The sequence below is a fragment of the Symphalangus syndactylus genome, chromosome 21, assembly GCF_028878055.3.
Source record: "Symphalangus syndactylus isolate Jambi chromosome 21, NHGRI_mSymSyn1-v2.1_pri, whole genome shotgun sequence".
Lineage (NCBI taxonomy): Eukaryota > Metazoa > Chordata > Mammalia > Primates > Hylobatidae > Symphalangus > Symphalangus syndactylus.
Window position 1 is genome coordinate 43,300,751 of NC_072443.2, and position 25,521 is coordinate 43,326,271.

General features: G+C 39.3%; 1 protein-coding gene across 3 annotated transcripts in view; it reads right to left on the reverse strand.

The window, feature by feature from the left end:
- Nucleotides 1–5,357: 5,357 nt before the first annotated feature.
- The window catches only part of TMEM39A (transmembrane protein 39A), a 36,399-nt gene continuing 16,235 nt past the window's right edge, over nucleotides 5,358–25,521 (reverse strand). For all 3 annotated transcript variants that reach the window (XM_063630112.1, XM_063630113.1, XM_055260254.2), the window contains 5 exons: nucleotides 22,125–22,279; nucleotides 12,456–12,804; nucleotides 11,492–11,679; nucleotides 9,465–9,585; nucleotides 5,358–6,934 (listed from right to left, as the gene is read on the reverse strand). In XM_063630112.1, coding sequence (XP_063486182.1) covers nucleotides 6,701–6,934; nucleotides 9,465–9,585; nucleotides 11,492–11,679; nucleotides 12,456–12,804; nucleotides 22,125–22,279 — 1,047 coding nt within the window. In that variant the 3' untranslated portion in view covers nucleotides 5,358–6,700. The remainder of the gene's footprint in view (nucleotides 6,935–9,464; nucleotides 9,586–11,491; nucleotides 11,680–12,455; nucleotides 12,805–22,124; nucleotides 22,280–25,521) is intronic.

Here is a 25,521-nt window from a genome sequence, read left to right on the forward strand (position 1 = left end):
AGTATGCTTTGATATTTTTGTTTTGTGCTTCTAAAGATTTTTGCTTTGTTTTGGTTGTAACCACCTATTTCAAGCTTATAACAACTTAACTTTGCATATAACTCTATACTTTTACACCATCATTACAATCCAATAGTATTCTGAATGGACTCTGCTTTATTTATATGAGTTTTGTGCATGTTTTATGTTATGAATTAGTAGCTTTTTGTTTCAGTTTAAATAACTCCATTTAGCAATTCCTACAAGGCCAGGTCTAGTGATGATGAATTCTTTTAGCTTTTGTTTGTCTGGGAAAACAAACTTTTCTTTTTTCTTTTTTTTTCTTTTTTGTTTTTTTTACTTCTCCCTAATTTATGAAAGACAGCTTTGCTGGATAAAGTATTGTTGGTTGGCAGTTGTTCTCTTGAGCACTTTCAATTTATTCTACTTTCTCCTGACCTGAGGGTTTATGCTGAGAACTCTGACGATGGTTGTATGGCACTCCTTTTTATGTGATAGTTTCTTGCCTCTTGATGCTCTCAAAATTTTTTGCCTTTGATTTTTGAGTTTATTATGTGTTGTGGTGTACTCCTCTTTGGGTTGAATTTGATTGGAAACCTCTGCAGTTCCTGTACCTAGATGTTGGCATCTACCACAGATTAAGGAAGTTTTCAGGTGCTATTTCTTTAAATATGCTTTTTAGGCACCTCTTTCTTCTCCTTCTCCAACCACTATTATGTGAAGGTTTGGTCTCTTGATGGTGTTCCATAATCTGTAAGCTTTAATTTTAGAAATTCTTTTGTTCTTTTTTTTGCTCCTGACTAGATAATTTCAAATGTTCTCCCAGCATTTGATTCTTTCTTCTTGACTGAGTCAGCTGTTGAAGCTTTCTGTTGAATTTTTCAGTCTCTTGAATTTCTATCCCTTTCTTATTGTTTCTATGTATCAACTTTCTTTTTAGTGTACTGTTTTCAAATTTCATTAAATTTTTTATCCGTATACATTAATAGTTCGCTGAACTTCTTTATGGGTATTATTCTGAATTCTTTGTCAGTTATTTCATAAGTCTCCATTTCTTTGGGGTCTATTAGTGGAGCTTTATTAGTTTCTTTTGTAGGTGTCATGATTCCCTGATTCTTCATAATCCGTATGTTCTTGTATTGTTGTCTGTGCATTTGAGGAGACAGCCGCCTCTTCTGGCCATTACAGGTGTTCCTGGGAAGGGATAGACCTTCACTATTTAGTCTATCCTATGATTCCGGAAGGGTCAGCTGATGACAACCCCAGGCAGGCAGAGCTTCTTGTGGGTTCTCTAGCTGACTGGGCCACTGCTTTTGCTCTGTTGAGTTGCTGGTTGGGTATTGCAATGACTTCTGGTCAGACTGGCCATAAGATGTACTGCCTGGCTGATAATTCTGATATTTGGCATCTGTAATTTGGCAGGGCTGTAGACTGGGATACAAGGTTAGGCAGAGTCACTACTCATAACGTGTGACCAGAGGCTGTACTCCTTAGAAATGCACAATTAAGGGTTGCCTCCCTGTCAGGATGAAGCCATGGAGTGAAATTTTGGCTCAGTGGCTGTTTGATATCCAGAGTTAAGCAGGTCTAGCCACTTTGCTTCTTCTGGATGTGTGGAGGTGGAAGTCTCCTTGCCTGGGTAGGGTCACTGGAAGTGCTTTTTGGCTTGGTGGAGCTGCTGCTTGACTTCTAAGGTCAAGGTGGTCTAGCCCCTTCACCTCTCCAAAATAAAAGGCAGGCATCTCCCTTCCTGGGCAGGGTTGTTGGGAGTTGGCTCTGAAGCTAGGCAGGAAGACCAGTAGTGTAGGGATTCAGGCTAGATTGTACTACCCACTGTCCTTTTTCTCTTTTCTCTTTTTTTTTGAGATGGAGTCTTGCTCTGTTGCCCAGGCTGGAGTGTGGTGGCACAATCTCAGCCCACTGCAACCTCTGCCTCCTGAGTTCAAGCAATTCTCCTGTGTCAGTCTCCCGAGTAGTTGGGATTACAGATGTGAGCCACCACGCCCAGCTAATTTTTGTATTTTTTGTAGAGACAGGGTTTCGCAGGCTGGCCTTGAACTCCCGACCTCAAGTGATCCACCTGCCTCAGCCTCCTGAAGTGCTGGGATTACAGGCATGAGCCACCACACCCAGCCCCCACTGTGCAAATTTTGAAGGTGACCAGCTCAGCCTTGCAGGTGGGCTATGAGATTGGCTGATATGTTTTTTTTTTTTTTTTTTTGAGACGGAGTCTTGCTCTGTCGCCCAGGCTGGAGTGCAGTGGCACGATCTCGGCTCACTGCAAGCTCCGCCTCCTGGGTTCACGCCATTCTCCTGCCTCAGCCTCTCCGAGTAGCTGGGACTACAGGCGCCCGCCACCACGCCCGGCTAATTTTTTTTTGTATTTTTAGTAGAGACGGGGTTTCACCGTGGTCTCGATTTCCTGACCTCGTGATCCGCCCACCTCGGCCTCCCAAAGTGCTGGGATTACAGGCTTGAGCCACCGTGCCCGGCGGCTGATATGTTTTATCAGGCACCTCAGCCAAGCAGGAACACAGAGGTACCACCAGTATCTGCATGCTGGTCACTACCTCTGCTTCCTTTCTTTGTTTCTACCTGACTCCAGGCAGTCTAGCCATGCTGTTTCCCCTAGTGCTTCTCATGAGACGAGATCAGAGTGGGCTTCCTGGGAAGCATCTTGGAACGCTAGGGAAACTGGATCTCGTTTTCTTTTCCCCCTGTATAAACTGCTGGCCTAGGGAATTCTCCATCTGGCATTATGTCAACTTGGGGGAAAGGAGGGTGCAATATAGTCAAAGTGAGACTGTTCTTACCCTTTGAATTCAGATTTCATTCAGCTTTATGGACCATACTAGTGTCTCAGACTAGTTTCTAAGTGTTGGGGTTTCAAAAAGATGTTCTAGTCTGTGGAGTTGCTAGTTGAACTTTCTATGAAAGCAAGTGGAGCCTGAGACTTCCTACTCTGGCGTCTTGCTCTGTTTTTTTTCTCTTACATGGACTTTTTAAAGAGTTGGCTAGGCTGGGCGCGGTGGCTCATGCTTGTAATCCCAGCACTTTGGGAGGCCAAGGCGGGCGGATCATGAGGTCAGGAGATCGAGATCACGGTGAAACCCCGTCTCTACTAAAAATACAAAAAAATTAGCCGGGCGTGGTGGTGGGCGCCTGTAGTCCCAGCTACTCGGGAGGCTGAGGCAGGAGAATGGTGTGAACCCAGGAGGCGGAGCTTGCAGTGAGCCGAGATTGCACCACTGCACTCCAGCCTGGGTGACAGAGTGAGACTCTGTCTCAAAAAAAAAAAAAAAAAAAAAAAAAAAAAAAAAAAAGAGTTGGCTAATCTCCTGCTTGTAGTCTCATCAACATTGCTCCATCTCCAAACCTATTCTACATACTGCTGCCAAAGTTGTCTAAGAGAGAATAGTGGTTCTCAAACTTCAGCATTCCTGAAAATCACCTGGACAGCATGTTAAAACAGATTGCTGGGCTCCATGTAGTTTCTTACTCAGTAGGTGTGGAGTAGGGCTTGAAAATGTCCATTTCTAACAAGTTTCCAGTTAAGTGATGCTGGTGCTGCTGATCTAGAGATTACTTTGGGAACTAGAAACCAGTGGATCATAAGTTACTCTTAGCTTATCTTTCATTAGCTGTCTTCTGTCTACAAAAGTTCCAAGACATCTGTCTGCTTATTTGAAGTACTTATGAAAAAAGCACTTTATTGGGCTTCACACTCAAGATTGTTAATAGATCTGATATCTATTACATATCTCATACATATTTCTATTAACGAACACCCTTGTGTGACAACTGGTTTACTTGTCTGTCTTCTATTTGTTAATGAACTCGAACATCACTATCTCTGGCACCCAGCAGTGTTTGGCATATAATTGCCCAGTACATAGAAATGAGATGCCTGGCTAGCTTGTTTAATAGAAATAAAAAGAATTAATTAAAAAAAAGAGACAGAAATGGCAGAGCAGGTGGCAGTGGTGGTGACTGATAGGGACAGGAAGGAAAGGAGGATTAGGAATATAAACATGAAATCAGAGTAAACAGGATATTGAGGAAAACTTCTGTCACGCTCATTCCTGTGAACTACCCTTCTCTACTCCTTTATTTACCCACCTTAGACCACTCAGACTAGTCAATTATCTTCTTTCCTTTTCCAGTATCCAAGTTCACCCAACTGAACTTTTGCTATACCATGCTTTCCACAAACAATTTTAACTTGCCAACAATTACAAAAAAAGGTCATTTTTTAATGATTACACATTTTTCTACTATCAGTGAGCAAATATAGTGTCCCTTCTGTTACATGAACTATAAAAGGATATCCAGGTAACTAGTAATTTTTCGCTCTTCCATGAACGTGGCCCCTACAAAAACAACAAAACAAACAAAAACAGCTGGAATGTGTGGAACACATTGAACTAAACGGTCTTATGCCCTGTATGCTGCCAGATCTGGAGGTGAGGGTAGGAGGAACTTTGCAATTCCATTAGCCAAAATTAATTTTTATTTATTTCTTACATCTACTTATTTATTTAGCCAACCCAGCATCTGGTTCTGTGCTACTCCCTTAGGATAGGACCAAGACAGATGAAGCCAGAAGGGGCATCATACTAGTTTATAAGACTGGTCTGTTATCTCTAATCAGGGTTATCTGGGTTACTTTTCCAAGCTAGAGCCAAGCTGGGGCAATTTTGATGAGATATCTCTGAGCCCATGCCACCCATTTTGCTCTAAACTGCTGAGTAATCTCATGAAAATGTTGCTGCCAAGAGAAGCATATTTTCAAGATCCTACGGAAAGAACAGAAAGGGCAGATTCCCTACCCTTCCCACCCCTACCTCAAGAACCACTATATTTAGGCTGAACTACTTTAAAAAGCAACTAACCTAACGTACTTATTTTCTTGTTATTCTTCCAATATACCAACTTGTCCCCACCTCAGGACACTGCCCTTGCTGCTACTGTAACATGGAATTCTCCCCAAAGCTATTTATATGATTCAGTCTTGCTTTTTCTTTGCTTAAAAATCATCTCCTCAAAGATACCTTCTAGCAGTGCTATTCTTACCACTATTTCCTTGCCCTGATTTCCCTTTACTGCACTTATCACTACTACCAGGGAATGTTATATTATACATAAATTTATTTGCTGTATTTTCTGCACCACCTAACTCCCCCACCCCCATGTATATTGTAAGCTCTGTGCAAGTAGAACCTTTGCATTTCTCATTCACTGCTATACCCAGGGCCTAATATAGTGCCTTGTGGTTAATATATATTTGTTGAATGGTTGAACAGACTCAGACTGAATGCCAAATAATGTTAACTTAAAAAAAAAGTATACACATCAAATATTTAAAGAAACAATTATTGATTTAAACATAAAACTGATATTGGGTACCTTGGTTTTATACACACTCGTCACAATGCTTCCTTTGGTGAAGCCTTTCAGGAACTCTTCTGGAAGAATTATTTTCAGGGCCAGCTTGTCAACTGCATGATTGGTCTTTTTACTTCATAAGTCTTATTTTGTTTCACCAAAAGCTTCACAGTGTAACAAACCAAACTCAGCACAGAAAACATATGACAATATATTTTAGATTCTCTAAGACAAGGTCTCATAAATTTAGATGACAAGTGACAACATCAATGGACTAAGTATATCACCTCCCATAACTTAAAGGGCTAATACTCATAAACATGAAAATTCTGGAGTATGAAATTTAAAACACAAATTTTGGATATAAATTATCTGAATACAAAGCTGTAGGTAATTCTTATCTTTCACTTCCCCTCATAACTCCAAACATAATGCCATTGTAGGTGGGTTGCTGCTAGACTACATCCAAGATTGTTCAGCTGAGGACTTGCCCATTCTCCCAGTTACTTGGAATTTTCAACTTTCCCATACTCTAGCCCACATGGCATTTGCACTCAGCTTCTCCTACTGATCCAGCCACACATCATCTTCTTCATGAATGTGGGCAGTCTAAAGACTTCCTGTCTGGCAAAGTATTATTTCAAACAACTAAGAGGAAAATCTTTGGAAGCAGAAGTGGAAAAACAGGAAAAGTGGCAGCAAAACCCTGAGCCTCAGGATAGTAGCTTATTCAAAAGTATATTTAAATGTCACAGGGTAAAATAAAGCAGCTGAGTCCCTATCTTAGAAAGGAAGCCTACTGCTTCCTTCTGGTAGGCAACAAAGAGAACCCCACCTAGGACTTTAACCCACTCTTTTCCCAATGTATTCCAATACTATTAGCCAGCTGAACTAAAAGAGAATGGGTGCTGGTAGGCAACTCCATTGATCTCCCTTTCTTTAGCAATAATTACTGGCCAGCTGAGGGCTAAAGATAGAGGATTGAAAGAAAAGCAGACATACCAAAGGTACTGTGTCAAGTAATACATGAGATGTGTTCATAAACGAATGAGTTATTCCAGAGCCATACAAACAAATCAATCTCTTTACTGGACAGGCATACCTCTCATATGTATATTATTCGAATATACTAACACATGAAAGATCACATCACCTTGTTTACGGATACATTTAATATCCCTTACCCTTCCCGACTTTCAAAACATAATAGTATACAAAATATAAAATATCTTAAATATTTATAAAAATCACAAGAAAAAAATAGAACGTATGAAAATATTTTTATCTGAGTTCTCCCTCATTGTTGAGAGGCAGCTTAGTTTGCCTTGAGTTCATAACTGTTGAGTGGGTAGGAGTATGCCCTGCCTAATACTATTCTGTCCCGGAGAAGTTTAAATAAAACATAGTAGTTGCAGAAGAGGATGAGAGCCATGGAAAGTGTGTGGTTCCACTTCTCTGACCGCAGCAAGGAATAGAGCTGATAGAAGACGACACTGCCCTCAATAAGGATAAGCAGATTTAACAGCCTTAATGGTCGATGAAATAAGAACTGTAAGGAAGTTAAAAAAGCAAAATGTTATTTCATATAAAAGTAATGGCTGTAGTTATTCTTGCATTGATTTTTCTAAAATAATTTAATATTTACAGGTTCCCATATATAATAACAAATAGATCCATTTATTTAACATCAATCAGGCTATTTCTTGCTATAAAGATTGAAACCTTTTCCTTTTTGCTCAAGAAATAATGAAATAATTTTATTTCAATGCCCCCGAGACACGAAAAGAGATTATGCCCAAAAGAAAACTACTTATGAACATTTTTCTTAGATTGTATCTTAGGTATATATTTTATTTAGGATAAACATAAAAGTATATTCATCTAAGATAGAGGTGGATAAAGGACCAAACAGGAAATATTTTAGGCTTTGTAAGTCAAGAGGCAAAAATTAAGGATATTACATAGGTACTTATGTAACCATTTAAAAATGTAAAAACCATTCTTGGCTTGTAAACTAAGACATAAATACCAACACTTGACAAGTTTGGGGAAAAGAGAGGTTACAAGTTGAATATCAATACAATAGTTTCTTAATTTTTCCTTAAACTGTTTACCCACCATGGTCACTGACTGAAATCCTCTACACCATATACCTGTGTGTTTAATTACTGATTTTTTTCTGGATATTGAGAAGTGGGGTGCACAAAGACAGGATAAGGAGGAAGGAAGGAAAAATGAGTCAGAATTAGACTAAAATAGGGCTTACTACTATATTTACTCCCACTAAATTCTCCACTTTAAAAGGCTAAATTCTGGTTTTCTAATACAAAGTTATTATGAATACAAACATATAGGCCACAAGCTATAAAAGAACATTAACAATTCAGTGTAACCAGTCTAATCCTAACTCTAGATGAAGACAAGAGTGCAGTAACAGCAGTGATCAGATCTAAAAGAACTAATTTAGATCTTAAGAGCTTACATCTCAGAATGAAGCCAAATTATCATGACAGCTTTAAAAAGCTTCCAGGTTCAAGAGGAAGAAAATGTTTAACCTGGAGTCTGACAGCTATAGGTAATAGGCACATTTTAAATGACTGTTTTCAAACTTCAGTGTGCCTAAGAATCATTTCCAAATCCACAAATGCTGCCAATTTCTGGGATCATCCAGAGATTCTGGTTCAGAAGTATGATATAGGGGCCCTCAATCACTTTTTAAAAATAGTGGGCCAGGTGGTTTATAAGCAGGTGGCCCATGGATCACTTTGAGAAGCACTGATTTAACTATCTATCCAGTCCTGCAAAATCAGTAATAAATCAACTTGCCTAATCTTTTTTCCATGGATTCCACCTGATTTTTCAGCTGTCCAAAGCTAGCAAGGAAACTACTTAATTTTCAAGCAGAAAATTCTAATGAACTATTTGGCTATCACAGGTCTCAAGGAGACAGCAAGGACCAATAGAAGTCATTAATGGCCTAGAGAATTCAGCTGGCTGAATTAAATATTCTATATAGAAATCAAGTGCTCATGTACTTGTGACGTAAGTCCTTTCCTCCACCTTAAGGCATTTCCACTGGCGTCAAGAAGGAGATGCTTGTTGTTTTCTCATTCAAGGGCCTTTCACCTTCCCCATGTTCCTCCCAACCTGCCCCACCCTGCATTCCCCTACCATGGTATTTATAAGCATCATGCCCTGGGGCAAGTTCCCAAAATTTAATTGAAGTGTCCCTCAGTAACAAACACCTGCAGAACCAGAAAGTCCATGTACCCTCACGGGAACTGAGAAGGACAGAGGGAGAAAGAGATGCAAGTATCTTAAAAAAGATCTCCAATTCTTGTTTAGAATATGATCCCCTTTCAAAAGCAATGCACTGCACTATGGGCATTTTTACTATAAACAGTCCCCTGCAGGCACCTACTTTTCCCCACCTGCATTAGTCAGCTGGCCTTTCTTTTATAAGTATATACTTTTGCCTTGTACAGACAATTTCTGGAAGGCTGCAAGACCAAATAGATCATAACCAAACGCATGAGTTCAATAGAATGTAGTGGGTTTCTATTGCTTTTTCCTTTTTTAACTTTTAAGCTTTTTTCCTTTTCATGGCATTTGTCTGACTTCCAAAGGGTAAGCTAAAGCCTTTTTAAAGAAACTATATGACAAATACCTAAAAATAAAACCACCACACTATTAATATATTAAATGTCACTATGGATACACAGATACAATATATCTTAACAATACCACTAAACCAAACTCTTACAAAACAAAAATGGTAAGATGAAAAAGGAGTCTTAGATAACTGCCTGCTTGTTTCAAGTAATACTAGATTCAACAAATACCAATGTAACTAGAGAAACCAGCTAAGCTACTGAAACTGGAATAACGGTATATGATCTCCAAACTGCCCTTCAAAAGACATTTCCAAAGTACAGGGACCACTGTTACGCTAGTAGCAATAATTACCATGTAATAATTTCCTAGTATGTGCTACACGCTATGCTACATGCTCCCACATAGAGCGGCTTCCTAACACTTACCCCTAAGCTTATGTTTGAAAATAAATAAACGGTACTTGCATAAAAGCGGGCATGAGATACATCTGAAGGCACTGCCACGTTGTAAGGCCCCATGGCTCTATATAAACATCTGCTGTGCCGCACCAGCACCCCTTGAGGCCATATTGTATTTTCTGACCAACTAAGGGAAAAAGAAATGCAATGTTAGCATATTGGCAATTACAGATAAGATAGTATCTGGCAAGGCCAGCTGTATTTTTATGGAAGGAATTAAATAATCAAGGCTTCATCTGCCTGAATTCTGAAAATACAGTAATTCCATGGTCAAACTGGAGTACTTTTAGAAAGGATTTGTTACTTTAACTTCATTGCTATATAGTAAACAGAGGTTGCAAAGAAATATCGTTAACTCAGTGTCAAAGGACTTAAAAGGCTTAGAAGAATGAGCAGACATAAATGTGTAAGCCAGAAAATAGTGTGTAAGCAGGCTGACTGTCATCTCCATCCCAAGTGAGCAGAGTCTACTGGTGGAAATGCTAGAGGGAACAAACAAGAAGAGAAAGCTGATGGTAATAAGAATAGTGGAGAAATTAGCACATTGTCAATCTAGCATGACATTTACTGCAGAATTACATCCCAAAAAACTATAGGAAATCAGTTTGCTTATCATACAATTCAAATACCTCACAACTCTAAGAAGGTATACAGTAGAACACAGTGACACATCTCACACACACACAGACTTTTCACTGCTTTCGTGGTTTATTTTTATAGAGGTTTCTCTGGGGGAAAAGAAGTTACAGAAGCAGCAGCTTCATTCTTTCCAGCATAATGGAGTTTGGGTGGGGACACGGATCTTCAGGTTAAGCTTTTTTAAAAAAAAAAAAAAAAAAAAAAATCTAAGTTAATTAATCTCTTCCTGATTTTGGAAAGGTTAGTTTCCTAGGATAAGAACTGGGAGGGAGTTTAGATATGTTATTAAAAAAAAAAAAATTCTAGCACCCTAAAGCTTTCCCAGTTCAGAAAATGTTCCACCGGCCTTGCTCACACTTACCAGCATTAAAGTGATGATACACCTCATGGCCATGTGCCATCAGTAGCCTGAAGATGTACAGTACTAGTACTGTGGATTGTATTTTCAATTTTTATTGAAATCTGTCCTTTGCCCACAGTCAGGTTTCTTTTCAGCCTGGCCCAATCTCTTTCAGTTCCTGGGCTTGAAGGCCTGTGCTAATCTGTATCAGACATCAAGGCAGATAATTGAAGGGAGAACTCTCAGGGGGAGAGGGAAAGGGAAGGTCACCTCAATCTGTCCCACTTAACTAGGGAAAAATTTCTAGATGAAATTTGTGAAATGTTCGAATTACAAAAGGGGGAAGATGAAGATGGTTTGGGTCTGAAAGAAAAGTATGATGAGGAACTCAGAAGTGACAGAATAAAACGGTCCTAATGTTAGCCATTTTGGATCATAAGAGCCATGTGGAGTAATGACTGATAAGGGGGACACAATGAGAAAAATTCTTCCAAAGAACTCACAGTCAGACACAGTTCTCACTTAAACACAGGAGAAGCAGGGAAATATTCAGTAGAGAGTTTAGAAAAATAATAGTAAAAAAGTACAGGTAAGAAAAATTACTAGAACAAAGCTGCATGTATTAGAAAGAAAAAATGAGAGAATCATATTCCAGCTAAGTGTGAGATGAGTAGCTAGCAACTACTCAGCTGTGGCAATGAAGATGAGAAGACAAATCTTACAGTCTTCTAAAAAGAAATAAAATACATGACTCTTTGAATTCAGGCAAAGGGGTAAGATTGAAAGAGAACTCCAAGTGCATTGCTTGGGAGACAAATTACACACTCTAGAGTGACTGGGCAGCTAAAAGGTAGAACGCATTTAAGGAGCTGGGGTGGTGGTGGAAATGAGTTAATGTCCCTTGTATTGTTTAGCATGATGACAAGCATCCATGTAAGACAAAAACTTAAAATTAAATGTTCAAAGCCAAGAACAAGAATGACATACAAAGCAAATAAACATGATCAGCAGCATGTAGAAAGTGTTACATGGTTTTACCCTCTAGCTTACTCACATGTGCTGTGGAGCATTGCTGTAGGACCCATGTTCCAGCTTCTGCCACTTGCCCAGGTGAGCAGCTGATTTATGTAGCAAATCACAGTATTTGGATGGCAACAGTTGTGTGGTGAGCATGACAAAAGCATTGATCCACACCATAATGAGGTGCTCACATGACCAGCGCATGTCATAGTACTGGGTACTCTGGAAGAGATCAGAAGAGAGAAATGATCCATGCACTGGTAAAAAGAGGCAGGGATGGGTTTGTGTACATATGCCCTGCAGACAAATGTCACACTGAGTCACACATGCACTGGTGGTCCTGCTGTCCGTGCAGAAAGTTCAAGAGCAGAGTCCTCCACAATCCTTCAACCTGACTTTCTGGCTGTACGAGTTAGGGGTGGGAGGGAGAGGCAATTATATTTTAAGTGTCTCCTTTCTAGAAGAACTGAGTGTTCTCTGAAGGACCATTCCAGCTGCAGAAGTACTTCTGAATGGGTGAAGAAAGGGCACTAAAATGTACCAAAAGATTTTGGGCCCAAGTGACATCCAGACCATTTTTCTTTTCTATTGAAATAAACTGAAGTTTAGATAAAGGTTAGATTAAATTCAAGGAAACTCCTGAAAACCATGTTAAGATCAACCACAGTAGGCTAGGTTTTACTGAAACCTTGGTCCTCTTAAGCTACTACATACTGATTCTATTATAAGTACATTTTGATTCTCCCCAGAAACTAAAAATACTTTTAAAAAAAAAAAAAAGAAAGAAAAAAAGAGGGAACCACCATGGGTGCATCACATATATGGAAATACCTATCCGCCAACCAGGAGCGGTATTAGTGCACTCCAGATGCAGCCGAACTCCACCATCCAGGCTGCCAAAGGGGAGACAGAGAAAAGGGGGATTAAACAAGAAATACCCAGTTTATGTAATTCACACACAAATCCAGGAAGCACATAAAAGTAAGATAACCACTTACCTTCACAAAACACAGGGGGAGAAATGCAACATAGTAGGCACTGAAGAGGGAGTTGAACAGAACCTCCTTGATTCTGTGGTTGAAATCTGCTTTCAGACATTCTACTTCATTGCGAATGAGGTCTGGAGATAGGGGACAACTGTGGGTGGGGATGGGTGTGGCATTATTAAACTGTTCTTTTAGCGACTCCAGCAACAAGGAGAGAAAGTCTTTGGATTTGGCCAAGCCTCCCACAGTCGAGGCACTTTCCTCTACTGCCTGGTGCTGAACCACATAGTTATAGTCTGTGAGAAGAAGATGAGCTCTACTATCTTGATGAAAACAGCAAAGAGGAACATAAACACCAAACCTGTAAAACAAAGTGTGAAAATGAGACCACAGATACCACCTAAAATCACACCTTATAACTTATGTCAATATAACTTATAACTTAGGTCAATAAAATAGTCAGGACCCGCATGAGTAAACAACTCAAGAGGGACACTGCTGACAGTAAATTCATTATCTGGGGAGCTCTTCAATTTCTTTCCATAAAAGCAGTGCACATTCATTGTAGATTATTAAGAACCTACAGAAAAACCACAATGGCAAAACACACATCACTTAGCAATAATCATTTTTATAACTAGATGCACATATTTCCAATATAAAGTTTGTAAACTTTGTATAACAGTTACATATGCTTTTTTCGTGTTTGGCCTCATACAGTACAATGTGTCTTGTATCCTGCTGTTTAAACTTTGTATGTGTGCATGTGTGTATATTGAGTATTTTCCCTGTGTACTATTTTCTCAAGTCTAAATATTTTTCTATAGAAATGTTTAAAGATACAATAGTATTCTCATACAGAAATACCATAATTTACCCATTTCTCTCTTGTTGGAAACAGGCTGTTTCTTATTTTCCACTACTATAAATAACAATGTGATAAGGATTTTCCCAACACGTGTATATGTTTGGTGATTTTAGTACAGCTTGTTCTTTACTTCAAATGTCCCTTTCTTAGCAGGGGGCCCTCCTGCCTCCCTACTGTATCACTCATCCCACTCCCACAGGCGACCCTACTTCTCCTTTCCTGCTTATTTTTCTCCACAGATCTTACCAGGTTTATTCGATTTTTAACTTTGGGGTAGTTTTGTTTGTTTTCTTTCTTAGTCAATCTTCCCTTCACCACAATTTAAGCTCTATGAGCCAGAGATTTCAACATAATTAATTCACTGCTGTAACTCTGGTACCTCAGATAGTGGCTGTAACACTGTTTAAGTGTGCAATAAATGTCTCATTAATAAAAAAAAAATTCTGGAAGTACAAATGAATTTCTACAAGTAAAATTACTTGGTTAAAAGAAGTGAACATTTTTGAGACTTTTGATAACTTCTTATAGTATTCCAACTGTTGGTTCCTTAAAATTTTTTTAAATACTTCAAGTACTCATCAAGTAATTTCCACATTGTGACCTAGGTATTATAAATTAAATAGTCATTTCATGGACATAAATTCTGATATGAAAAATGGCAAATAAAAAGATATTTAGGGCCAGGCACAGTCCCTCATGCCTATAATCCCAGCACTTTGGGAGGCCAAGGCGAGCCGGTCACCTGAGGTCAGGAGTTCAAGACCAGCCTGGTCAACATGGTAAAACTCTGTCTCTACTAATAATACAAAAATTAGCTGGGTGTGGTGGTGCGTGCCTGTAATCCCAGCTACTCGGAGGCTGAGGCAGGAGAATCACTTGAACCCTGGAGGTGGAGGTTGCAGTGAGCCGAGATCGTACCATTGTACTCCAGCCTGGGCAACAACAGTGAAATTCCTTCTCAAAAAAAAAAAAAGAAAGATATTTAGTTATACATTTTATAACAAAATGAACAGATGACACTTATCCATAGTTTTCTACAGAGGGAGAACTGTTGTTACTAATTAAGAACATTCTTAGCATTAGCTCTGGGATCTACTGTGAATGTGCCCTTGGGAGGACAAGAGTGGGTAGAGGTAGAAGTATTAATTCTAATTTTTTTTTTTCTTTGAGACAAGGTCTTACTCTGTCACCCAGACTGGAGTACAGTAGCGAGATTACGGCTCACTGAAGCCTCAACTTCTTGGGCTCAGGCAATTCTCCCACCTCAGCCTCCCAAGTAGCTAGGACTACAGGCACATGCCATTACACGCGGCTAATTATTTTATTTGTGGTAGAAACAAGGTCTCCCTATGTTGCTCAGGCTGGTCTTGAACTCCTGAGCTCAAGTGATCCTACCACCTGGGCCTTGCAAAGTGCTGGGATTACAGGTATGAGCCACCACACCCAGCCAGAGAAGTATTAGACAAAAAACTCTCACATGTGCATATTTGTGATGGCTAGAGCAGGTCATCAGAAGTTCAATGTTGCCAAAACACAACCTGCATGTGTAGGTGTAGGGGTGGGGATAAGAGGCTGGAGTGTGTGGTAGATTGCAATGATGGCCCCAATTCTTTACCCTTCTTTGTAGTCTCACTGCCACATAACTGCATGGCCCTCATTCTATGGGTAAGGCGACCTGCCCTATCCCCATACTGGGCTCTACAATGGAGGGCTTTGTGAGGTAAAGAAAATAATTCATTAAAGGATTTTAAAGAGGGTTAGTAACATGATTAAATTTCCCATTGTGAAAATCATTCTAGCTACAATAAAAATGAAATGGAGGGGAATAAGAATGCATTATCAGAAGACCAGATGAAGGTTGATAATGCAATAGTAAAAACTATGGAGAGCATTGGACCAATTCAAGATACACTTAGGAACCACAACTGTTAGACTTTAGACTAATTTACCCTAATGAGAAGCTATTTGAGAACTGAGGGGTAAAAAAAAAGAGGCAGAAAAGGGCCTCTTTCTTAGTTTAACCTATGAATAAACAGGAAATTAAATATGTTGCTATCGTCATAATCTAGTATTTTAAATTTCTCGCACTTTTGATTTTTAAAATTGAAGTTTAGATAAAAGGTGGATTATACAACTTCTTAAAAGTAACGAAGGCAAATACAGGCAGACCTCATTTTATTGCATTTCACTTCACTGTGCTTCCCAGATACTGTATTTATTACAAACTGAAGGTGTGTGGCAACCATGCATCAAGCATATCTGGGGGTGCCATTTTCCAAAGTGCTCACTTTGTGTCTCTGTCATATTTTGATAATTCTCCCAATATTTCAAACTTTTTCATTACTATGACATCTGTTATGCGAAATGTGATCTTTGATATTACTAATGTAATTGTTTTGGGGCACTACAAACTGCACCCATATGAGACAGCAAACTTAATGGATAAATGTGTGTTCTCACTGTTCCATCAAGGAGCCATTCCCCATCTCTCTCCCTCACGTCAACCTCCCTATTCCCTAAAACACAAGAATATTGAAATTAGGCCAACTAATAACCCTAAATGGCCTCCGAGTGTTCAAGTGAAAGGACATCACACATCTCTCACTTTAAATCAAAAGGTAGATATTAAGCTTAGTGAGAAAGCATGTCAAAAGCCCAGACAAGCTGAAAGCTAGGCCTCTTGTATTAGCTAGCCAAATCGTAAATGCAAAGAAAAAGTTCTTCAAGGAAATTAAAAGTGCTACTCCAGTGAACATACAAATGGTAACAAAGCCAAACAGCCTCACTGCTGATACGGAGAAAGTTTTGCTGATATGGTCTGGATCGACCAGCCACAACATTGCCCTAAACCAACCTAATCCAGAGCAAAGCCCTGTTTTTAAGTCTATGAACTTCCAGAGAGGTGAGAAAGCTACAGAAGAAACGTCTGAAGGTTAACAGCGGTTAGTTCATGAGGTTTAGGGAAAGAAGCTGTCACATAACATAAAAGCACAACGTGAAACAGCAAGTGTGAATGTACAAACTGTAGCAAGTTATCCAGAAGACCTAGCTAAGATCACTGATGAAGGTGGCTAAACTAACAGACTTTTCAATGGTGACAAAACAGCCTTATACTGTATTGGAAGAAGATGCCATCTAGACTTCCATACCTAGAGAGGAGAAGTCAATGCCTGGCTTCAAAGCTTCAAAGGATAAGCTGACTCTCTTGTTAGTGGCTAACGCAGCTGGCGACTTTAAGTGGAAGCCAATGCTTATTTACCATTCCAAAAATCCTACCATCCTTAAGAATTATGCAAAATCTACTCTGCCAATGCTCTGGAAATAGAACAACATATCTGGATGACAGCACATCTGTTTATAGCATGGTTTACTGAATAAGCTCACTGTTGAAACTACTGTTTAGAAAAGATTCCTTTAAAAATATGATGTACGACTGGGCGCGGTGGCTCACGCCTGTAATCCCAGCACTTTGGGAGGCTGAGGCAGGCGGAGCACCTGAGGTCAGGAGTTCGAGACCAGCATGGCCAACATAGTGAAACCCCAACTCTACTAAAAATCCAAAGAAATCAGCCAGGCATGGTGGCACGCACCTGTAGTCCCAGCTACTTGGGAGGCTGAGGCAGGACAATCACTTGAACCTGGGAGGCAGAGGTTGCAGTGAGCTGAGATCACACCACTGCATTCCAGCCTGGCCAACAGAGCGAGACTCCATCTCAAAAAAAAAAAAAAAAAAAAAAAGTACTTACTGCTCATTGACAATGTACCTAGTCACCAAAGGCTCTGATGGAGATTGTTGTTTTTATGCCTGTTAAGATAGCATCTATTCTGCAGCCATGAATCAAGAAGTAATTCTGATTTTCAAATCTTATTATTTAAGAAATATGTTTTGTAAGGCTATTTCTGCATTAAATAGAGATTCCTCCAATGGATCTAGGCAAAGTAAACTGAAAACCATCTGGAAAGAATTCACCATGCTAAATGCCATTGAGAACATTTGTGATTTATGAGAGGAGGTCAAAATATCAACATAAGCAAATCTGGAGGAAGTTGATTCCTACCCTCACGGATGACTTTGAGAGGTTCAAGACTTCACTGGAGAAAGTAACTGCAAACGTGGTAGAAAACGCAACAGAACTAGAATTAGAAGTGGAGCCTGGACTAGGTGCAGTGGCTCATGCCTGTAATCCCAGCACTTTGGGAAGCCAAGGAGGCTGGATCCCTTGAGCCTAGGAGTTCGACACCAGCCTAGGCAACATAGCAAAACCCCACCTCTACAAAAAAACAAAATACAAAAATTAGCTGGGCATGGTGGCACACACCTGTAGTCCCAGCTACTTGAGAGGCTGAGGTGGGAGGATCACTTGAGCCCAGGAGACGGATGTTGCAGTGAGCCACGATTATACCACTGCACTCCAACCTGGGCAACAGTGAGACCCTGTCTCAAAAAAAAAAAAAAAAGTGAAGCCTGAAGATGTGGCTGCACTCTCTCACAATCAAACTTAAACAGATAAGGAGTGCTTCTTATGGATAAGAAAGTTGTTTCTTGAGATAAAATCTATTTCTGATAAAGATGCTATGAACACTGTTGAAATGACAAACAGTTTAGAATATTATATAAACTTAGTTGTTACAGCAGCAACAAGGTTTGAGAGAAATGACTTCAATGTTGAAAGAAGTTCCACTGTGGGTAACATATCATCTATCAAACACATCACATGCTACAGAGATATGTTTCCTGAAAGGAAGTGTCAACTGATGTGGCAAACTTCACTGTTGTCTTATTTTAAGAAAGTGACAAAGCCATCCCAATCTTCAGCAACCACCACCCTGATGAGTCAGCAGCCATCAACATTGAGGCAAGACTCTCCACCAGCAAGAAGATTACAACTCACTGAAAGCTCAAATGCTCATCAGCATATTTTAGCAATCAAGTATTTTTTAATTAACATATGTACTTTTAAAAGACACAATGCTATTGTGTACTTAATAGAATACAGATAGTATAAGGCTGGGCATGGTGGCTCACCTCTGTAACCCCAGCACTTTGGGAGGCCAAGGCAAGAGGATCACTTGAGCCCAGGAGTTCAAGACCAGCCTGGGCAACAAAACGAGACCCCATCTCCACAAAAAAATTTAAAAATCAGCCAGGCATGGTGGCACACGCCTACAGTCCCAGTCCCCTAGGATTGCTTGAGCAATCCTAGGAGGGCAAGGCTGCAGTGAGCTGTGATTGCACCACTGCACTCCAACCTGGGCAACACAGCAAGACCTTGTCTCTAACATAACAACGTAACATAACATAACATAACATAACATAACATAACACAAAACAGACTACAGTATAGTGTATACATAACTTTCATATGCACTAGGAAATCAAAAAATTGACATGACTCGCTTTGTGATATTTGCTTTATTGCAGCAGTCTGGAACAGAACTTACAACATCTCTGAGTTATGCCTGTATGTTTAAAACTAAAATGTATTTAAATTACATAATTATTTCATTGTTTTAAGGGGTGTGGAGAGCCTCTAAGAGTAAGTTTCTTTATATACTTAAATTGAAACAGAAAAGTTTGCTAGCCATCTTGATAATAGTAATCCTCTTAAACTTGGCCAAAATATTCTTCAATATATCCATAATTAGCCTTTCAAATTAGATACGGTTAATCTTCTGATTCAACCAGTAAGGAGAATGACTAAAAATTTATTTTCAACTCAAATGGCTGAAATATTAATCTATAAATATAGAAACAATTCATGTAAAATATATTCCTCATATGAAATCAGAGTCATGAAAAATGTTCGTAACAGATAATTCATTTTGTAGAAAACAAGGGTAATATTAATGAATTCAGTTGATGAGTGACTTAAATAACTGTTTAAACAATGTAATCAGACCTACTATAGTATAACCAAGAGAAAGACTGTTCCTGTCATCCTTATTAGCACAATCTCTAATTATGACTTGATTTCATACTTTGTAATTACCCACATAAATTCACGCTAACACTTCAGCACAACAATAATATAAAGCAGTAATTCTCAAACTTGAGCATGCATCAGAATCACCTCAAAGGCTTGTTAAAACACAACTTGCTAGGTCCTACTTTCCAGTTTCTATTTCAGTAGGTTTGGGGTAGATTCTGAGAATTTCTAACAAATTTATAGGTGATGCTGATGCTGCTGTTCTAGAAACTACATTTTGAGAACTACTGATATAATAATGATTAAGACAAAGACTCTGGAATCAAAAAAACCTTACTCCTCCGCCTGGGCAACATGGTAAAATCCTGCCTCTACAAAAACAAAACAAAACAAAACAAAACAAAAATTAGCGGAGCATGGTGGTGTGCACATGTAGTCCCAGCTACTTGGGGGCTGAGGTGGGAGAATTGCTTGAGCCTGAGAGGTCAAGGCTGCAGTGAGCTGAGATCGCTCTACTGCATTCCAGCCTGGATGACAGAGCAAAACTCTGTCTCAAAAAAAAAAAGCAACCGTCTCTGGACAGTGGTGGGGTTTGATGGGAAAGTGGCATGACAGAATCTTGTGGAGTATGCGTAACGCTCTGAAGTCTTGACAGGGGATTAAGTCACACAGGTGTGTCCACGTTTAACAAAACTCCATGTACACAAGATTTGAGAATTTTATTTTTATTTTATTTATTTATTTATTTATTGACAGGGGATTAAGTCACACAGGTGTGTCCACATTTAATAAAATTCCATATACACAAGATTTGGGGTTTATGTATGTATGTATGTATGTATGTATTTATTTATTTATTTATGACAGAGTCTTGCTCTTGTCGCCCAGTCTGGAGTGCAATGGCGCGATCCTGGCTCATTGCAACCTCCATCTCCTGGGTTCAAGTGATTCTTCTGCCTCAGCCTCCCAAGTAAGTGGGATTACAGACACGCGCCACCACGCCCTGCTAATTTTTTTTATTTTTAGTAGAGACGGGGTTTCGCCATGTTGGCCAGGCTGGTGTCGAACTCCTAACCTCAGGTGATCTGCCCACCTCGGCCTCCCAAAGTGCTAGGATTACAGGCTTGAGCCACCACGCCCAGCGGGAATTTTATTTATATGAATTTAATCTCAAAAGAAAAAAGCTGTCAACAAATATCGAGCTCTAGTTAATGACACACACATGCTGAAGTATTGAGGGGGAAGCAAACTGAGGTCTGAAACTTTGAAATACATCAAAAGTAAGATGGACTAATGGATAGAGGGATGGAGAGATGGACAGATAAGTATTACACAATTATAGTAAAACATTAATAGGCAGAATCATCTGGGTGAGGATTACACTGGTGATAGCTGTAAAATTCTTTCAATCTTGTTGAATGTTTAAAAGGTTTTGTAATAAAATGTTAGTTACAATCATAATACATATACATGTCTACAGCACTTGAATATGGCATACAGTAGACCCTCTTACCTGCAGGAAGACATTCCAACACCCTAGTGGATGCCTAAAACCATGGATAGTACCAAACCCTACATACACTATGTTTTTTCCTATACTATATATACGTACATACAATAAAGTTTTAACTTATAAATTAGGTACATTAAGAGATCAGTAATAAAATAGAACAATTATAACAATATACTGTTTGCAATTTCATGGATAGAAGATTCATTCTTACAGTAAATCTTAGCAACCTCAGCATGATTTTTCGTCTTTCCTTACTAAGTCAAGAACTTTCCCTTTTCACTTAAAGGAAGCACTTTACAGCTTTCCTTTGGCATACCTGAATTGTGAGCATAACTACACTTTGGAGCCATATTAAGTAAAATAAAGGTCACGTGTAGGCCGGGCGCGGTGGCTCATGCTTGTAATCCCAGCACTTTGGGAGGCCGAGGCGGGCGGATCACGAGGTCAGGAGATCGAGACCACAGTGAAACCCTGTCTCTACTAAAAAATACAAAAAATTAGCTGGGCGTGGTGGCGGGCGCCTGTAGTCCCAGCTACTCGGGAGGCTGAGGCAGGAGAATGGCGGGAACCCGGGAGGCGGAGCTTGCAGTGAGCTGAGATTGTGCCACTGCACTCCAGCCTGGGCGACAGAGCGAGACTCCGTCTCAAAAAAAAAAAAAAAAAGGTCACGTCAACACAAGCCCTGTGACACCATGCCAGTCCATCTAATAACCAAGTCCACTACTAAGCAACTAATTGACAGGTAGCATGCACGGTACGGACATGGTGGACGAAGAGATGATTCACATCCTGATGGGACAAAATGGGATGGCGAGGAATTTCACCGTACTACTCAGAACAGCACACAATTTAAAACATAACTTGTCACATATTTCTGGAATTTTCTATTTAATGTTTCTGGACCTTGGTTGATCGCAGGTAACCGAAACTTCAGAAATCAAAACCATGGATAAGGGAGGACTACTTATTGTACTTCTGTTACAGGAACCAGAAGATCAAAGTAATATGACCAACCAAGGGTAAGACTGGTTTTCGAACCAGTGCATTCATCTAAAATTAACTAACGTTTGCCCAATTATAGATAGCAAGAGGGGCCTTTACTTCGTGAAGAGAGATAATTAAAATATTCTCCACTGGCAAGACACCCTACATTCCAGGTTTCCCAGGACAATCCTGGTTTATGCCTGTTGTCCCAACTGTACTCCAGTTTAGAAAACAAATTGTATGTTCACCATGCTCATGGATTTCCCAGTTTTCTAAATGCTTCATTTATATTTGAAAAATTTCATTTTTCACTCTCTTAAAGTATCGTTTACATGACCGAAATAATTTCGAAAGATTTACTAATAACATGGTAAAACTGGAGTACTCACGGGTAGCCAAGGAAAAGGAGATTGAGGACTGAATGGCTTCGAAAGAGATTGACGAGGGTCCAACAAAGTACCCATCCACACAAAGTGAGTAGTACCAAGCGAGCTGATATCAGAACCATGTAGTGAATCATTGACACTGCACCTGCCTTAGTAGCCTGAAAGTTTGGAAGCACCAAAAGGAACATTTTATAAATGATCTTCTTCAAAAGCATTGTAATTCAAGTAAGAACTTACTAGGTTTAGTGGAAGTTAAAATGTGTCTTTAAAAAGTGAAATAAAAGAAAAACTGCCTCATCCCACCTTATCTTCGTGATTATTGAAAATTCAGACTTCTCTAGGCACAGTTGTTTCCTTCTTCCACCCCGATAGTGCCATCTATAGACCTCTTTTAAGGTCTTTTTATATCATCTAATTTATTAACATTGGAGCTTCTCAATGTGTGTTCCATGGATCATATTATTTTGTTCCATCAGAATGACCTGGGCTACTAATTGGACATGTAAACTCCTAACAACTTTCCTCTCCAGAGGTAAGGAATAAAATCTTGAGCCAAGCAACCTATATTTTAACAACTTAACCAGTGATTTATTTATTTATTTATTTTTTAATTTTTTTTTTTTTTGAGACGAAGTCTCGCTCTGTTGCTGTTGCCGAGGCTGGAGTGCAATGGCACAATCTCGGCTCACTGCAACCTCCGACTCCTCGCTTCAAGCGATTCTCCTTCCTCAGTCTCCTGAGTAGCTGGGATTACAGGCATGCACCACCACGCCCAGCTAATTTTTGTATTTTTAGTAGAGACAGGGTTTTACCATGTTGGCCAGGATTGTCTTGAACTCCTGACCTTGTGATCCACCCACCTCCCAAAGTGCTGAGATTACAGGCGTGAGCCACTGTGGCTGGCCTGATTTTTTATGTACATAAACATGGAGAGCCACTAATTTATCTGTCTTACTTCTCACTAAACTATAAAGGGCCTCAACAGCAGTAACAATATTTTAATTTTTCTTTGAATCCTCACCTCTAATTTGCTTGGTGAATTAATGTTTAATAAATTAGTGAAGTTCCAAAAAATAATCTGATCTTCTTTGACAGATCCCTATATAAATAAGTTTCTTTTTTAACTTTTGCAAACATGGAAATAATGCATAATCACTTCCAATTCTTTTTCTCACAGCTATTCAAATATGCTTCTTCAATTGCAAATCTTTAAAACCGACTAAATATAGTAAGTACTTGTCAAAACTTAACTCTGCAATGCCATTTTCTTTCTAAATGAACTAGGGAGAAGAGAATGAGCAAAATGTAGGGGAAAATGAAGGATCCCCATAACCTCTAAGAGAGCAGTGTTGGAACCCAGAAAGGAGAAAAAAATTATCTAGAGTCAACAGTACATGGTAGGGGATAAGGAGCTTTTCAGGTCCCTCCTATATATTCGTTTCTTAGTTTACAGATCATATTGTGGAGTACCTATAACATATATGCAATATACTGTATACTGAATACTATATATATATATATATATATATACACAGCATACATACGTAATATATAGTTACTTTAAAATGCAAAGCAGCAGTTAAATAAATTCCATAATGAACGGCTTAAGCCTCAAACTGTGAAGATGGCTCAAGCTCTTCTCAGCCATAGCCTGGCACATAGCTTCACATAACTCCCCTGATACATACCTTCATGCCAATTTACCTAACACATCAAAGCTTAGTAAAGTTATTTAAGCTATTGGAGTTACTCCATTACCTCCTTCTCAAAAGTTCAGGGTTAGAAATAAAAAAGACTACTTCTGCCCAATGTCATCAGAGCACAGAGCTTGGATTTGTTGATTAATTTTGCCTTATTCCAGAGCCCCAAGCTGCTAATCACTGTGCTGTATGTGACAGACCCTTTACCAGGTCCTAGGGGCACAGTGGTAACCAAGACAAACAAAACCCCTGTGTTTATGAAGCTGACTAACCAAGAAAAACAAGTATTAAACTTCTATCTAATCATTTTTTAAACTGTAATGAGTGCTATAGGAAGAGTAGGCTGCTATGGAAAGTAAATAACAGGAGATCCTATTCTAGAGATGGCTTCTGTTAGTAAACGATATTCAAGCTGAGACCTAAAGGATAAGCAAGATTTCGCTAGGTGAGGGGCAGAAAAATATTCATGACATTATGTTAATTTTAAAGTACAGGATATGAAACCGTATAAAAATAATTCTCAAATATAGTAAAATAAATGTAAATATAAAATCTGCATATGCATATGAAGATCAGAAGAAAATATAGCAAAATGTGGTCTTTGGCCGGGCGCAGTGGCTCACGCCTGTAATCCCAGCACTTTGGGAGGTAGAGGCGGGTGGATCACCTGAGGTCTGGAGTTTGAGACCAGCCTGGCCAACATGGTGAAACCCTGTCTCTACTAAAAATGCAAAAATTATCTGGGCATGGTGGTGGGCGCCTGTAATCCCAGCTACTTGGGAGGCTGAGGCAGGAGAATCGCTGGAACCGAGGAGGCGGAGGTTGCAGTGAGCCAAGATCATGCCATTTACAGCCTGGGCAACAAGAGCAAAACTCCATCTGCCCCCTACCTCCCAACAAAAGTGGTCTTCAATAATGAGATTGTGAGCAATTTTTAAATGTCCTGCTTTATATTTTAGTGTTTTTCAAATTTTTTTCAATAAAATATACTATTTTCCTATTTAGAAAAACAATTTTTAAAAAAAGAGTTGCTTCAGGTTGGTGAAAGAACAGCTAAATTTATTTCTAGTCTTGTGAAGCAAGTATAGAAGTAGAGTTACCCTGGAGGTGAACAGGCAGAGCTGGCCTGGAGGTGAATAAACAGACTCTACCTACGTGGAGAGGTAGTCCTCTCTGAATAGCATTTCCGTTTATGAATTAATTACCAGCAGCCTCTCCTTAAATATTACTGGTCTTTCTCAGGGTAGGGATCCTTTCTGTGATATATGCAAAAAAAGGAAGAAAACATATTTTAATGGAAGGAAGGAAAGATGATTTATGATAGGTTTTATCCATCTAATTTAGATATTTTAGGAAGAAAATCACTATACAGCTCTTATTTTAAATTTTTGAATAGGTAATATATTCACATCACTCAAAACACAAAACATGTAACAGTGCTTGTAGTGAAAAGCTTCCCACCTGCTGATTCTGTCTCCTAGCCACCAACCGTGCAACCTGTTATTAATTTGTATGTCCTTCTGGAAACAATTTATTCATATATAAGCAAATATATTTTGTTCCCTCCTCCTGTCTTATTTTAAACACTGTTCTGCACCTTGCTTTTTTAACATCTTGGAGGTCAACACATCAACACATTTTCATGTTGTCAATGGCTGTATGCTATTCCATTATGTAGATGTACCAAAATTATTTAAACA